The sequence below is a fragment of the Pyrus communis genome, chromosome 14 (genome assembly GCF_041283825.1).
Source record: "Pyrus communis isolate YQ-2024b chromosome 14, ASM4128382v1, whole genome shotgun sequence".
NCBI classification, from domain to species: Eukaryota; Viridiplantae; Streptophyta; class Magnoliopsida; order Rosales; family Rosaceae; genus Pyrus; species Pyrus communis.
Window position 1 is genome coordinate 24,535,977 of NC_142578.1, and position 17,708 is coordinate 24,553,684.

Below are 17,708 nucleotides of genomic sequence, written 5' to 3' on the forward strand. Positions count from 1 at the left end.
ATATAAAAAGCCCCATTTATTGTTCAATTCATAAGTGAAATAAAATGTTGGAAAAAATTAGTTATAAGTAACAATTTAGCTAAATTCTAGAATGAATCGGTCATTATGGTTCAAAAATTTTAGCCATTGAACAAGGATTCAACGACTGAGATTCTAGAACATGACATGAGCCGATTAATTCTTAGAAAACTCCACAACTTAGGTTTTTGAATGGAAAGAGGATCCTCTCCAGATCCACTTTAGGATCCTTACATCTTAACAATTTATCGTACATCATGCGATTAGAAATTATTTGACTTTTTTTTATTTAAAATTAAACACAAATAGTATTTGACGAAAACTAACCGCACGATATATGATGAATAGCTAAGATATGAGGTGGATCTGGAGAGGACCCTCTTTCTATTCAAAAACCTAAATTGTGGGGTTTTCTAAGAATAAATCGGCTCATGTCATGTTCTAGAATCTCAGTCGTTGAATCCTTGTTCAATGGCTAAGATTACTCATTCGCTCTAGTCGAACACAAGAGGAACCAAATGTCTGAATTTATTTGTCTTGGATGACTAGTGAGCAGGGGCTTTCCTCTACCCAACAATCTCTCGTCCCTTCACCCTCCAAATGCGGATAGGCCTAGAACGAGTCACGGGTGGATTTGTAGGATGGTTTACGACAAAACAAGAAAGTAGGCTAGTTAAAGTTAGAAGACTCAGAAAAACATGACAAACCGTTGCACCTCAACCTAAGAGATCAACACGTGTGTTCCAAGAAAAAAGCTACTGACACGTGTCTCTGCCTCACATCTTCTCTCTCTTTCTGCTTCTGATATCTCTCGAGTCTCTCCTCCCTTCCCTTCGTACCGCCGTAGAAAGAAAGAAAGAAAGAACACACAGGAAGAAAGAAAGAAATTGCAAAGAAAATGGCGGATTCGACATTTCCAGCAGCTAATGTGGATGCAGAATTGAATCCAGGAACTAACAAGAACTTTGAGGAAGACAGTGGATCGTCTCTAGTAACTACCTCCAAGGAAATCAAGGTGATTTTTTACAACGCTCGAATTTTTGTATTCTCAAATACTCGTACGGAACCACAAACTTTTAATAAAAAATAGAACTCGAGAATACTAGGACTTAATTGAGGGAGGACAAAATGTGGCTTATATATATCCCGCTTATTGTTTATTTCTTTTGGTTTCCGTAGTTTTTTTTTTTTTAATTAAAAGTTTGTAATCAGTCTTATTAGTGTTGTGTGTATGCAATCATATCGAATAAATAGTGATTTCCGCAATCATATTTTGTCGGCTTGCACTCCTCACCTTACTGTGATGCTATTGATAATTGAATACAAACGTGCACTTCGCGGTTGTTGCTTTAGCCAATTTTGGGGTCATCAGTCCTCTGATTGTATTTGGTTAGATGTAGTTTTTGAATGTATCTAGTTTTTCTTTTGTGTAAAAGAAAAGCACGAAAATAAGTGGAGGAATGGGAAAATCGTTTTATCGAAAAGTGATAAGTACGCGATGGGTTTGAAGGTTGGTCCCACGATCTCAGGTAACCAAATATCTAATACCATGCTAGACAGCCATTGACACTTACATGTGAAGTTATTAGTGAACCTCATAACCCTTTAACAGCTTATTTCAAGCTAACACGAACACTTTTGGCGACAAGGTTTCGTAAAAGAAAAAAAAAAAAAAAGTCCGGAAATCTTGGTGTTCTTTTGTGCCTCTCTTCTGTATGCAGGGCAGTCTGGCTAATAATGTTGCGCTGTTTATTTTCAAGGAAAAATTAGAGGCTGAAGAGAGAAAGCAGCAGAAGGAGAAGGAGAAGGAGAGGGAGAAGGAGAAGAAAGATGCAGCGCAGACGCTCAAGAAAAGCATTATTATCTCAGCGGTGGTCGTGGCTGCAGTCGGCGCTATATTTGCCCTAACCAAGAAATTGAGAGAGAAGTGAACTTCGACGCCGAACCAGATAGAAGCAATATGGCAAAATTTTGCAACCTTCTTCCCCCCATTTGCTTCTCTTTCTTCTACCGTTGTTATTTTGAAATGAACATGCATGATATCCATTTGGACACCCTACGTATGTACTTTCGGTTAATTTGACGTAGATTAATTTGGTAATTCTCTGTCAAGTGTCAGCTATATATACATTATGAAATTCTGTAAGGAAACATATATATGCAATCTAATACAATGTTCCTTTTGTTGTTTTCCCAAGAATATTGAATAAAATTCAGTTCAAATATGGCTGGGGGAGGAGTTGCATGGAGAACTAATGCACTAGCAAAAGAGTTTGGGGGAGGCGCTTGAAACGCGCCATCGCAGTTTTGCAGACTTGAGCTCGACAGAGCGATATTGAGAGTTGGATTTGGAATGCGATATATTGAGATTTGGATTTGGAATACATCTTGCAATAAGTTGGTCATAATTAGGTATACTTCATGTTATTTAGCTAAGACAATTTGGAATACACCATGCAATAAGTCGGTCATAATTGGGTATACTTCATGGTTATTTAGCTAAGACGAACATATGACCGCTCACATACAATTTAGTAATAAATTCATATAAGTTGCCATAACTAAGCATATAGTACAATGTAGTTAGTTTTTATGTTTTACATTTTTTTTTTAATGTAAATCATAGGCTGTTTTAATTATTTGATGCTAGAATATCGATGTTCGTATAGTACAGACGCGCAACCTTGAACAAGTATCCATCTACGCATTCATAACAATAAAAATGAAGAGATATAGGTTGTTTGTAGTCTAATCAAACTTTACACATCGATCTTTTATGCTCTGATAATTTTCTTCATCTGCAAACACGTTTTATTTTCTGGATGCCAAACCATACACTTCCTGCTGTCCTTGATACTGAAGAAGATTCGAACAAATTCTGGATGTCTTTCTCTATTTTAATAGGTAATGTCACGGGAGCATATCTCTCCACAACCTTCCCTTCTTTGTTACCCAAAAACTTATTAAAGTTCCATTGGATGCCACTCCCAAATATCCCACCTTTCTGCCCCTTTAAGAATCTGTAAAGGGGTACCTTGTTCTTCCCATTCACCTCAATCTTGTCAAAGAGTGGAAATTCAGCTTTAAATCTCCTCATTGTTTCCTGGCTTTTGTCCTGCAACTGGTTGCAAGGAAACGCCAAAATCTCAAAATATTTGTTTTTGTACTTTCCATACGAAACACTTAATTCCTTGAAGTTTGATTGTGTTAAATATTTTGAAGCAACATTCGCTATAACAACCACCTTCCCACTGTATTCACTCAGATTTACGTCGTTACCATGAATATCCTTGACAGTGAATTCGTATACAGATTTGGAACTTTCTTCAGCCATAATTCGAGGAGAAGAGAATTGGGAAGTGTAAAAGTAGCGGAAGAAAGCAAAACCCAGAAAGAAGAGAGAGACCCAGTTGGTGAATTTCAACGAACACATGCCAACATGTTACTTTGATTCTCACTCGAAAACTCTATTTTTTTTTAATTTTTTATGACATGACATCTCATAAAAATTGTATGAAACGCCCAAAAAACAACTCAAGTTTGCTAGTGTTCACCACATTGCCAAAGATTTTAGTAACAATAATTTATAAGCTAATTGTACATTGCATAAGCATATATAGTATCCATCTATTATTTTAGGAGAAATTCTATTGTTAGATACACCGTTATGTAATGGTACTACATATTTCATTTCATATCTATTTTTACCCAAAGTAAATAAAATATTTCATTCTATATCCCAAAAATACTTTGGAACATATCTATCTTTATCTTTCCCTTGTGTTCCATTTTTGTGTATTTTTTGCAATTGTAAGAGATGCTGGTTTCAAATTACCAACTGAAATTGTAACAAATACTAAAAACAGTAAAAAAAACCCAAATTGAATTTAGAGAAATGCATACACTGAATCAAAACCAATAAATTAAGAAATGAAGTCAAATTCCAGTGAAGTGTATTCTTTCACCTCTGTCACCTCACTTCTCAGTTTGTTTGTTTTTTTTTTTATTTTTTTATTTTTATAAATCTCAAAACCACTTTGTTTCTCAACTACTTGCTTGAACTTCTTGAACACAACAGACGCATCGTACTTGTGTCTCAGCACATAAGCCCAGCATATTTGACTTTTGACACCGAAATCTCATCCTTAATGCGTTATATCACGTTCAACACAAAAAAATTAAATTAAATTAATATAAGTATATTAATTCAATAAATAATGTTTTTCATAAAAAAAAATGATTAAATCGTAATGGTCCCTTGACTGAAGATGGACAAAAGGATGCCGATAACGTGTTGTAGAGAGGGTGCGGCAAAGTGTAGAAAGAATTGGGTGAATTTTGAGTTGATATTGCGCACTCTATTGTGCCTTTATTTAAAGTAGCAGAGAAGGTAAATTCCTTATCCTAATATGATTAACTCCATTGTGCATTTTTGCTTATCACCCTCAAACGGCAATAATGCCCTCCATGTTAGTTATCACTATTATAGTGTTTAAATTTAAGATTTGTAATTTCACCAATACAAGATGATTATATTGATTTCACCATTATGTAAGGCTATTAAATATTTCATTCAACACATATTTTTACCATAAATAAATAAATATTTCATTCTTTATGATCCGAAAATACTTTAGAACAAATCAAATAAACTAGCAGAAAATACAATTTCATGGTAAACTATGAAGTGGTGTTGGCCAACATGGGAACTCCAAAGGAAAGATGTCTATCTCATATGAGTCAAACCAAGAACAAGAAGCAGCAGATAGATCACTCTTCGTACAACCCCTTCTTCCCATCTTTAATGTTCTTGTGCGGATGTTGCAGGTCACAACATGATGTAGCATATCTAGGTACACGATTTCCTCATTATTTCGGTCTAAACCTAGCACTGTAATAAACTCACATTTCCTCATATATTCTTACGCGTTGGTTAGCAATCAGTGGATCTTCTGAAACCATTTGGTCCGTGGAAGCACTCTCTATCAAACACCATTTATCTCTGCCGTGAGTAGCTGTCTCTTCTTCTTTCAACTCCCAAATACACAGAATATACAGCAATAAGGAAAAAACAGCTCGCACATCCGCAGACGCCCTTGCCACACGCCTAAGCGGTAGTCTCTAATAATAATGCCTAAGCTGTAGTCTCTGTTATTAATTCGATCATCTACACACTTACCAAATTCAGTGAAATGAAAATTATCAGTAGTGATATCACCAACACCAGTACTAGTACTGTTCTTGTTGAACGGATCCATCCGAACAACCAATCCATGAAAACCAAACCAATGCAACATTCCATTGTACGTAATTAACTAAGCGTCCATGAAATCAATACCTTCTATAATCTTTAGTTTCCGAGTACGATAAAGCTGACTTTCTCCATTCACCAGTTTCAGAAGAGAATATCTCCACCTCGAAGTGGCCGGGGTCGTAAGTGTGTGTAATTCTCTCAACAACATACCTATAGTAAGCATCACACAAGAATCCTACTTGTACAAGGCCGCGCCATTGAGGTGCTGGAGGAAGACCAACCCATCGCTTTGTGTGTGGATTGCAGAGGTAGTACTCACGTTGACAGTATCTGGTTGCACAACACAAAATTAAGTCATTATGTGTTCCCTACCACAATCGGACCTCCGTTATTAATTCTTATTGGCTCCACAACGGAAGGCTCCACAGACATGGTAAAACTTTCCCTTTCGTCCTCAAATTTGGAGTGGAAAAACAAAGTACCTCTTGTCAGATTAACAAAAGAAGGATCAGAGATAAGAGCGAGCCAACGCTTTGACTCGGACTTGAATCTAGTAACCGATTCGCAAGGAAGTTGACAAAGGATTTCAGTCAACAGACCATCGGGTAGATCATCAATAGTCATTGTTTTGATGATAAGAGATTGAAAGAGCTTTGCAATAGATCCTGCATACGGCATGGACATATATATACACACGTCTGTGCATATATAAAGCAGACATCAATTTTTAGGGTTTTTCAGGGTTGAACTAGGAATCCTTTGACGAAAAAACAAACTAGGAATCATAATCCGATAAAGTTGGATAGGAGACTTACTTCTTAGTCACGTCTCTAGTGGATTACATCGCTTCCTTGGCATACACGTCCTCCGTTAGATTCAAGTACTCTAAGTCTTTTCTTAGAGTCTCTTCCAAAGTCTTCATGGGTCTTTCTCTACCCCTTCAGCCCTGAACCTCTGTCTCATTATCGCATCTTCTATTCGGAGCGTCAATAGGCCTTTGTTTCACATGTCCAAACCACCGTAACTGATCTTCTCTCATATTTCCTTCAATTTTGGCTAGTCCTAGTTTGCCTCGGATATCCTCATTTCTAATCTTATCCTTTCTCGTGTGCCCATACATTCAACAAAGCATTAGCATCTCCACTACACCCATTTTATGTACATGTTGATGCTTTACCGCCCAACATTCTGTGCCATAAAGCATTGACGGCCTTATTGCCGTCCTATAAAATTTTCTCTTGAGCTTCAGTAGCATACGACGGTCACACAATACCTCGGATGCACTCTTCCACTTCATCTATCCAACTTGTATTCTATGGTTGATGTCTCCATCCAATTCTCTGTTCTTTTCCCATATAGATCCTAGGTTGCGAAAACGGTCATTTTTTGGTACTTCTTGGTTTCCAATCCTCACCCCTAACTCATCTGAGCCTCTGTTTGTACTGAATTTGCACTCCATATACTCTGTCTTTGACCGATTTAGGTGAAAACCTTTAAATTCCAACACTTTTCTCCAAAGGTTAAACTTCGCATTTACTCATTCCTGAGTTTCATCTATCAAGCTAATTTATTTATTTTTTAGTTTATTTTATTTATTCACTTATGTTTTAAAAATTAAGATTGCAGTTTTATTTATGATTTATTTACGCTTAGGGAGGATACTTGGAATTGAAAATCGAAATATTTATGGACCAAGTCGGATTGCGCCAAATGGTTCAGTTTTTACGGTTTTGAAATAGTTTTGGTTTGAAACCGAACCGCAGTTAAGGAAAACGGTATAATTTCGATTTTGAACATCTAAAACCAAATCAAAATCAATCCGCACTGCAAAAATTAAAAAATATCTAATTTAAAACGGTTTGGTTCGAAATGCCGTTGTTGGTGTGGAAGCCAGATTTGTAGCCTACGAGAGGATAAAATGTCTCTATGAGTCTTCTGACTTGCCACTAATTGTCCCCCTTTTTATTAAAAATAAAATAATAAAAAAGCTTATTTGGTCGACTCAGGTCTCGGCCCTCAACCACCCTTACCATCCAATAAGAGTACATCAATGTCTCCTGGAGCTAGATCCAGAACAAGGGTAAAAGTATGTTTCTCCATGGGATGCAAATCTGGAAGAAGCTTCTGTGCGTATGGTTCCGTATAAACCCTATATGAGAATAACAAGAATTTGAGTCAAACAACCGTCAGTTCTTCAGACAAGACTCACATCAATCAAAACCACAACATTATTGTCTGTGGAAGGAAGCAGAGAAAAAAGGCCAAAAGAATAAAATAAACACACTCGAATTTGTTCTTCAATCGTCCGCCTTGCATCAATGTAAGCTTCAGCTGCTTTAGCAGGCACTGATATATAGGACAAAATGAATCAGCATACTGTCAGTAACAATATGAGAAATAATCACTACTACAAAAGGGGGCTATAGTGTCGGAGGGTGGTGTCGCTTTAATCTAATATAGTGGCGGATTAGGCAGTTGCGACACTAACTGAACATGACGTCGGATTTACTGTCGCTTATAAGCGTTATTAAATATTTATGTCGCTTTCAAACCGACGTAAACATATATTTTAATAATTTTTAAATACTAGTGTCGCTTTTAAACCGACGTAAACATTATTGTAATAATTTTTAAATACTAGTGTCGCTTTTAAGCGACATAAAGTGTGTATATATATATATATATTAAATTAAATTTTATATCCCTAAAAACTATAATAATTATATATATATATATATATATTAAATTAAATTTTAAAAAATTGGTGATCATTGGATTGGCTTAAATATACATACGATTCAATTTCTTAAGTGTTATACATACAAAATAAATCAATTTAAATCTACTTAATATATATATATACACACACACCATTGAACTTGATTGGATACGAATTCTATGAAACTAATTTCGACAGTTATAAACGAAGAATCACGATTTAACGGTTATTTTAACTCCGATTTTGATGATTTTTTACAGCTACACTCCTGACCCTATATGAATACAATGAATGGATTCGATCTTCAAATTAAAATATTTACACAAGTGGATACCACAAAATCTTATGTTATACTTAATGAAAGTATAAATAAACTCTAAGTGTTAGTCAATCTATTGTTTTGATGGGATACAAATTCTCCGAAACTAATTTCAACGATCCCAACCGTCAAACTTGTTTGCATATGCTTCCAGATCACATCAGCAAAAAATCACAAAAAACAAACATTCAGAGATCAAGTAACGGGACAAAGCTTTTCGACGGTTATAAACGAAAAATCACGATTTAACGGTTATTTTAACTCCGATTTTGATGATTTTTTACAGCTACATTCCTTGACCCTATATGAATAGAATGAATGAATTCGATCTTCAATTTAAAATATTTACACAAGTGGATACCACAAAATCTTATGTTATACTTAATGAAAGTATAAATAAACTCTAAGTGTTAGTCAATCTATTGTTTTGATGGGATACGAATTCTCCGAAACTAATTTCAACGATCCCAACCGTCAAACTTGTTTGCATATGCTTCGAGATCACGTCAGCAAAAAATCACAAAAAACAAACATTCAGAGATCAAGTAACGGGACAAAGCTTTTCGACGGTTATAAACGAAAAATCACGATTTAACGGTTATTTTAACTCCGATTTTGATGATTTTTTACAGCTACACTCCTTGACCCTATATGAATACAATGAATGAATTCGATCTTCAAATTAAAATATTTACGCAAGTAGATACCACAAAATCTTATGTTATACTTGATGAAAGTATAAATAAACTCTAAGTATTAGTCAATCTATTGTTTTGATGGGATACGAATTCTCCGAAACTAATTTCAACGATCCCAACCGTCAAACTTGTTTGCATATGCTTCCAGATCACATCAGCAAAAAATCACAAAAAACAAACATTCAGAGATCAAGTAACGGGACAAAGCTTTTCGACGGTTATAAACGAAAAATCACGATTTAACGGTTATTTTAACTCCGATTTTGATGATTTTTTACAGCTACACTCATTGACCCTTTATGAATAGAATGAATGAATTCGATCTTCAAATTAAAATATTTACACAAGTGGATACCACAAAATCTTATGTTATACTTAATGAAAGTATAAATAAACTCTAAGTGTTAGTCAATCTATTGTTTTGATGGGATATGAATTCTCCGAAACTAATTTCAACGATCTCAACCGTCAAACTAATTTCACTATCAATTGATGGACAGAGTGTGGAGTGTGTGTGCTGTATAGCGCACAAATATGGCCCTCAACTTTTATTATTTTTTTGCTCTTGTGTAATACAAATTCTCAGAAGTATCCTTCCAATTAATTGAAGAGATCTTATTTTGGGACCAGGAGGTATTATACGGAATATATGTTTTCTTTTTTAGAAGAAAAAACCAGGTGGTTTGACTTGTGCAAAAATGGTGCTTTGCACACCCAAAAACCTACCCTTATATGAGTGTCGCTTATAACCGACACTAAATTATTTTTTTAAATATTTTGAAATCCAATGTCGCTTTAAATTAGTTTTTTTAAATATTTTGAAACCCAGTGTCGCTTTTAAGCGACATATTGATTTAAATTAGTTTTTCGTTTTATAACCATCGAAAAGTTCCATAGAATTTGTATCCCATCAAGTTCAATGGTGTGTGTGTGTGTGTATATATATATATATTAAGTAGATTTAAATTTATTTATTTTGTATGTATAACACTTAAAGAAATTGAATGGTATGTATATTGAAACTGATCCAACGGTCACCAATTTTTAAAATTTAATTTAATATATATATATATATATATATATAATTATTATAGTTTTTAGGGGTATAAAATTGTTACATTAATATATATAATTATTATAGTATTTTTTAGGGTTATAAAATTAATATATATAAAATTATAGTATTTGAAATATTAGGCGGGAAATTTCCCGCTTGTTTGAATGGATGGAGAGACTTAGTGTCGGTTTTAACCGACGCTAGTGTCATTAAAGCGACGCTATGTGAATTTCAAAAAGTGTGTCAGAAGTTGGCGTCGGTTAAAAGCGACGCTAGTTTCATTAAAGCGACGCAAGTTTCATTAAAGCGACGCTATGTGAATTTCAAAAAGTGTGTCAGAAGTTGGCGTCGGTTAAAAGCGACGCTAGTTTCATTAAAGCGACGCTAGTTTCATTAAAGCGGCGCAAGTTTCATTAAAGCGACGCTATGTGAATTTCAAAAAGTGTCAGAAGTTTGTGTCGGTTTAAAGCGACGCTAGTTTCATTAAAGCGACGCGAGTTTCATTAAAGCGACGCTATGTGAATTTCAAAAAAAGTGTCAGACGTTTGCGTCGGTTTTAACGGACGCAAACTAAGTACCCATATTTAAACCCCTCTCTTTCCCATTTCAACCGTGCTTTCATTTCTCCCCCAATTTCAGACTTTCTTCTTCTCCTTCCCCATTTCATCTGTGCGTCCCCTTCTTCCTCCTTTTCATTTTTTCCTCAACTCCTTCCCCGTTTGCTTTGGATCACCAGTTTGAAGATCAACATTCTGAAGAACTCCAATTCGAGGAGGAAGAGCTTGAAGGTGGTTCATTTTTAAATTATTATGATTATTAATTTTAGTTTCTATTTTGTATTCTAAATAGTTTTATGCTTAAATTGAAAATTTATTTTTGTTTCTTGGTTTTTAATTGTTTTTTTTGTATTTATGCATGTTGGATCTGAAGAGCAAGGACACTGGAAATCGCAAATCCATAATTTTTTAAAGGTATAAAACCTGAGTTTAATCTATAGAGATTAGAGCCTTAATGTTGAAGTAGTAAAGTATTGGAGCACTGATCTGATGGCAAGCATGGCAGCATGGAGTTGCTAGTATTATATATGGCACTATGGAGCTACAAAATATGTGGTCTTCGACAAAGGCAAGCACAGGAAAGCATGGAGGATGAATTTTTGTAAATTATATGGAATGTAAGATGTAAAACATTTGTATATTATGACACTATTTTTCTTTTGAGTTATTTTTATTATTGTTTGTTTTGGCCTAAAATTGAAATTTATTATTTCGATTATATAATTTTTTTGAGTTATAATTATTTGAGAACGAATACAGAAACAGATTTCGACTTTTTTTTAAATTATTATTATCAAAGGTGGTGTCGCTTTAAATCGTCACTAGTTTGCATATTTTATTTATTTAATTGTTCTCTAACGTCGCTTTAAACCGTCACTAGTTTGCATATTTTATTTGTTAATTGTTGACTAGCGTCGCTTTAAACCGACGTTAACATCAGCGTCGCTTTAAACCGACGCTGCGTAGTGGCGGATTAAGCGAACAAAGCGACGCTGAAGCCCTTTAGTGACGGTAGCAATGGCGTCGCTATTCCAATCCGACATTGCAGTGTTTTATGTCGGATTTTTGCCAAATTTCCGACAGAAATCGGGGTTTCTTGTCGGTTTTTGGTCCGCCGGTGATAGCCTATATTGTAGTAGTGAATTCATCTGCTGCTAAACGTCAAGTTCATCAGGTGACAAGTTAAACCAAAAAAGCTCTGTCAAATTTTATAGCCTGGGAGTGGGCACTAACGAATGTGTTTCATCTATATACTTTTTTTAAAATAGATCATCAAAATATATAAGCATAATATGGCTCAGTAAACAATTCCCTTCTTTGTGATACAGAATTGGATCAAAAGATTAATCACTAGGTTTGTGATCAAAAGATTAATGGCATAAAGCACTTTGTTTGTATTGTTTGAAATTGAAACCAAAACCGTTTGAAACTGAATCAAATCACACCAAAATATTTTGGTTACATTTCGGTTCAAGCCTCGAAACCACACCAAACCAAACCGCAAAAAAATTAGGTTTCAATTTTACCTAAAATCGCACTGAATCAAACCGTGCCTACCCTTGTTTATGGCAAGTGGCCCATCAACACTACTCTCAAAATGTTGCCTGATATACCTTGTGAAAAACAATTTGAGATTCATTTCCACCCCCGCAGGAAATATTAAACCACAACATGAGTCAACCATAATAATTAGGTACCAAATTCATCCTCCAAGACAAATTTGAGATCTCTCACTTTATAAACAAAAGAGAACTACCACTAAAATGTAGTGCTGGTGGCACTTCTAAAGAAAATTAAAGAAGGAAAACTATTTGTATCTTGGATTTTTTTTTTTTTTTTTAATCAAGGATACAATGTTCATCAAACTTCAATGATGAACAGTCTGACAGAACAAGTTCCATTCAGCATTGAGCAATTGACCAAAACAACTGCATCACTGGAATCGCTCTTTCTTTCATTTAAATACCTTATACCATTGCATTCCTGGGGCGAACGAACAATCTCTATTTTCCCCAAGTAGCGACTCCTGAGCTTGCTCGAGGTCTACGATACATCTAAAATCATTTCATCAAAACACATAAGCCCTACGATTATCAAACATGTCAAAAGTTGTAAATTATACAACTCAAACAAAACAAGCAAGCAAGTCAAGAAACTCCCAGTATATAATTACAACAAGAAAAACAAATCAAGGATTACAACGTTCATCAAAATTCAATGATGAATGGATCGAGCCACAACCAAGCGGCCAGGTGGGGAGGGGCGGTCCTTGTTTTCTTGTCCCTCTTTCTTGATCTTCCTGAAAGACAACTGCAGCATTGGAAATGCTCTTGATTTCATTTAGCTATTTCGGACGAACGAACAATCACTGTTTCTCCAAGTCCTGAGCAGTCACGACCTTTTTCAATTTCCTTATAGCCTTAGATTGCCGAGGAAGATAAACTACAACCATTTTCTCCAAATTCTGAGCATACTTTAGCATATACCGTGCTAACTCAAATCCATTAGATCCACCAGAAAGCTCTATGGTCACATCCTTAAGATGATCGATAAAGGCAAGAACACAAGAAGAAAATCATTTGAAAGTTCAAAAACACGCACACAGAGTTTGGGCTTTCATGTGAGATTTTTGGGCCCTAATAATTACTATCTGAAAATTTTAAATTTTAATATTTATGTTTATCTAATATACAAATTTTGAAATTTAAATTCATCCAACGGTAGATTGAAATCTAAATTCATCTGATGGTAATAAATAATTTGATAAGTATCACCATCACTTGAGGGTGCTGAGCAAAAATATTTCCTATTTATTTATTTAGGAAGAGCAAGAATCAATCTTATAATGCCTCAAATCATTTTATCAAACGCAAATTATCAAACAACAAAACTAGCTAATGAACACACAACACATTTTACCCAAAACTACTAGTTCAGTTCAGCTAATATACACAGTGCACAAGTGCACAAAGAAAAAACAGATTAAGGATTACAATGTCCTTCAATATTCATTGACGAATCGAGTTGATAGAACAAGGCCCCCGCAGCATTTGGGCAAACGACCAAAATGCAGGGGTACCTTGTTTTCTTGTCCCTCTTTGTCGATCTTCCTCAAAGACAAATGCGGCATCGGAAACCCTCTTGCTTTCATTTAACTCCCTTATAGCATTAGATTGCTCAGCGGAATGAATGATTTCCAGTTTCTTCAAGTTCTGAGCATGCTCGAGGATATACCTTGCTAGCTCAAACCCATTGGACCCATTGCAAAGCTCAATGGACACCACCTTAACCTGATTAATAAAAGCAAGGTTTTGCGATTTCCAGTATGCCATATCAAACCCAGATGACTGAAAAAGGCAACACAGCGCGTGACAACAACATCAGCTAAAAAGTTGTTGAAAATTAAGAAAACATCATAGATGGAAAAATGCATTGAGAGTGCGGACCTTTTACTTACATTATATTCAGGGGAGAAGGAGAATTGGTCAGTCTTCAGGTACAAAGTGTTCAGTTTAGGCATTCCACTTAAAAGAGAGACCATTGCCGGAACCAGATTATCGAACAAGCACTCTATATGCATTTGCAGATAACGAATTTCGGTACCGAATAGTGCTGCTAGTGCTATGGAACCTTCTTTTAACAGTGCCTGCAATGTTATAAAGGCAAAAACCAAACAGAAAGATGAAGAGAACCCAAAATTATGTAAGAAACAGTTATCTAGTTTTTGCAAAAATAGAAAACAAATAAAATCATAAGTTTGAAGGGTGTTGTGTCTTCACCATGGTGATCTTTTTGTGTAGAATGAGAACTTTAACGCCGCGCATGCTGTGAAGAACCTTATGTATGATGCCGAAATCTATTCCAGATTCAGGCTGTAAAGAAAGCTCAGCTTTCTCTAAACACATCAACTTCCCAAGATTTTGGTGAGAAAACAAAGTCCCCCACCAATTTAAAGATTTAAGATTTGGAGCAGAAATATTTAGCGACGATTTTTGGTCAAAGAAGAGATTTCCCCAACGGATGTGTAAGCATTCAAGTTTCTGTCCTGATATGTTGAGATTGCAGCCAGCACTCAAACCGGGACACTCAAAAACAAATGATTCCAGAGAAGAGCTTTCGATGGTGATATTTGCTACCCCGTAAATATCTTGAAGACGGAATTCCTTAATGCATTTGCAGCAACATGTGATCCATGTGAAAAACTTCTCGTCCACGATACAGACTTCTCTCAGACTCAGGTATTTCAGGTTAGAGGACGAATCAAGGGGAGGTCCTTTAAGAACACACTTCATGCTCACTGATAGAGACGTCAAAGATTTACAAAGGAACATGAAAGATGATAATGCTAAAGGTGTCTCCCTGGGTAGTGAAACATCAAGATCAAGTTCTTCAACATTACACCTTATTGCATTGTAGACCCACGCTATGATACGGAATCTCTCATCACATGCACAGTCTTTAGTAAAGCGGTTGTGAGTAACCCAACGAATATGAAAGCGTTTTATCTTATTATCTCCACGACGAAATAAATACCTATCCAAGGAATATATCAACTGTAACCGCATATTGCAGGAGCATTTCTTCATCTTCTGGTTAGGGATTTCATTAATATTAATTTCCAACGACGGAGATGACAGATGAAATTTTCTGTATCTTTTGGACATGCATCCGAGTCGTGCCATGTCTTTCAAATCAAGGAAGGAAAAAATGTGCTGGGCAATTTCATCTGGAAGATTACTCAATCTGTCGATCATTTTACTCTCAATCGCACAAACTCGTTGACCTCGAGAACTTGCACTAGCCACTAACTTATGCTTATGTTCCATAGCATGACCTAGTGTGTTTTTGCGTCTTACTTGTACGGGATCATAATTGGTTTCCAATTTATAGTACAAGAGCCTACAAGGAAAGAGGAATTAAACCAAGCTAAAGCATCAATTATATATATTCATTTATACACAAACCCAAAACGTAAGTGAGTTTTATGCAAATCCCTGTTTATTTATGGTCTTTGGATTGAACAAATAAAAGGATAATTGAGGAAAAAAATAAATAGGTGTGCGCTAAAGGAAAAAAAATGTGTGCATGCAAATCATTTCTAGACCAGATTAGTACTCTTGATACTAGAACTTACCACCTTTAGCTACTCATACTCTAGCTAGTAGGGGCATGTGCACTCGTTGGATCCTCGCCATATTCCTTGGTCTTCCAGATTTTGGATCGAATTTGACTGATTCAAAGAAAAGCACAGAGAACGGTGTGCACTCGTTAGAGTTCTTGACTGGAGATCGGTGTTTGTATATGTGTGAAAGAAAAGCATCTGCAATCGATTTATGTCACTCCTCTCCCATAACATGTATTAGCACCTGGTTTCAGTGCCTTCTTATTGTTTCTTGATTTCTTGAAGTGTGGGAAAGAAACGTACCTGCAACTGATTTACGTCACCCTCTCATCACGTGTATTTTCACTGGCTTTTTGTGCGTGGTTCTCCATGTTTCTCTTACACTCTGTTTGGATGAAGAAATTTAAGATTACTAATAAATTTTAAAATGATGAAAATCGAAATGATGAAATTTTATTTTTTAGAATTTGTGAATTTTCTTGTTTGGTTAACCTAACACTCTGTTTGGATGAGGAAATCTTTTTCCACGGTGAATTCTAAATTTCTATGTTTATGAATCCAAATAAGGGAATTGACGCATGTCAATTTATAAATTCTGACTTTTGTCAAAATTTCAAGTTTAATTCCCTCGTCCAAACATAGTGTAAAAGGACAACGTAATTTAATATGGTATTTGTTATTTTTAAACTCTCACTCGTAGAAATTAGAAAATGATACCTCTTTACGTGGAATTTAAACTTGGGAATTGGAGGTCCCAAATCCCAAGTTTTTTTTTTCCACGCTAAAATTCTAAATTTCTATGTTTATGAATCCAAACAAGAGAATTGATGCATGTCAATTTATAAATTCTGACTTTTGTCAAAATTCTAAGTTTAATTCCCTCATCCAAACATAGTGTTACTCTTTTTTCAAAGTGTGGGACTGGCAACCAATTCACGTCACCCTCTCACATCACGTGTATTTGCACTACTTTTTATGCTCTTTATTTCCTTCACTATTTTCTCGAACTGTGGGAGTGAAACGTACCTAAACCGATTATGCAACCCCTATCTCATCACGAGAATAGACATTTAGTTTTTGTGTGTGGTTCTGATTTCATTTTACTGTTTTCTTGAAGTGTGGGCGTGAAACGTACCTGCAACATATTTATGTCATCTCTCTCATCACGTTGTTTTTTATGCATGGTTGTCGTTGTTTCCTTTATTGTTTTCTTGAAGTATGGGGGTGAAGCCTAACAAATGCGTTGAATACTTCGTTACTTTATTCATCATCTAGAGTTTACAATATATAGGCACACAAGGAAAGTAATCTACATTACAAGAAAGGTAATCTGCAAAAGATAGGGACACTAAATCTTAATCCTACCAAATATAAGACTTCTATAATCTTTATAGTAAATTCAACACTCCCTCTCAAGTTGGCACGTAGATATCGCATATGCCCAACTTGATAAGTGAGTCCTGAAACACTTCACTAAATACTCTATGAGTAAAAACATCAGTCAGTTGCTTCTCTGAATTCACAAACAATATAGACAAAATATTCCTTTGGAGATTCTCCTTAACAAAGTGTTATCAACCTCCACATGCTTTGTTCTATCATGTTGTACCAGATCATCTGTTATTTCTCAAGGTTCTAAAAGACAATAGGCGCTAGTCGGGCGGCGGGCTGGGGCCTAGCGCCTATGCGGCTAGGCGAGGCCTGGGCGGACTAGGTGGATTTAAGTAAATCTATTATATTTCGTGTAAATAAGTGATTGCTTATACTTAAAATATATATAATTTCATCATAAACTATAAAATAGAAGACATATATTATGAAGTATTGGAACATAATGAAAACAGGGGAAAATGATATAATGTGTGTTCATTTAAGTATGAAACAAGTATCTTACAATTTATTAAAAAAATAAAATGTAAAATTAATGTTATATATTGTCTATCTAATTGAGTCGTGACCTAAGC

The 17,708-nt window shown here is 35.4% G+C and overlaps 2 protein-coding genes and 1 pseudogene across 2 annotated transcripts; 1 reads left to right on the forward strand and 2 right to left on the reverse strand.

Annotated features, from left to right (window-relative positions):
• Positions 1–776: 776 nt before the first annotated feature.
• LOC137711985 (uncharacterized) lies at positions 777–2,243 on the forward strand. The gene is made up of 2 exons (XM_068451133.2): positions 777–1,033; positions 1,779–2,243. The coding sequence occupies exons 1-2, from the start codon at positions 917–919 to the stop codon at positions 1,947–1,949; spliced, it is 288 nt and encodes a 95-aa protein (XP_068307234.2). The 5' UTR covers positions 777–916; the 3' UTR covers positions 1,950–2,243.
• A 569-nt stretch (positions 2,244–2,812) lies between these two features.
• Positions 2,813–3,451, reverse strand: LOC137713356 (putative glutathione peroxidase 2 pseudogene; annotated as a pseudogene).
• Positions 3,452–13,465: 10,014 nt separating this feature from the next.
• LOC148691462 (putative F-box/FBD/LRR-repeat protein At4g03220) lies at positions 13,466–15,976 on the reverse strand. Its single transcript, XM_088683766.1, has 4 exons — positions 15,757–15,976; positions 14,402–15,521; positions 14,080–14,268; positions 13,466–13,969 (listed from the first exon to the last, which is right to left on the reverse strand). Exons 2-4 carry the CDS (start codon positions 15,446–15,448, stop codon positions 13,631–13,633), a joined length of 1,575 nt encoding a protein of 524 aa, XP_088539892.1. The 5' UTR covers positions 15,449–15,521; positions 15,757–15,976; the 3' UTR covers positions 13,466–13,630.
• Positions 15,977–17,708: the final 1,732 nt, after the last annotated feature.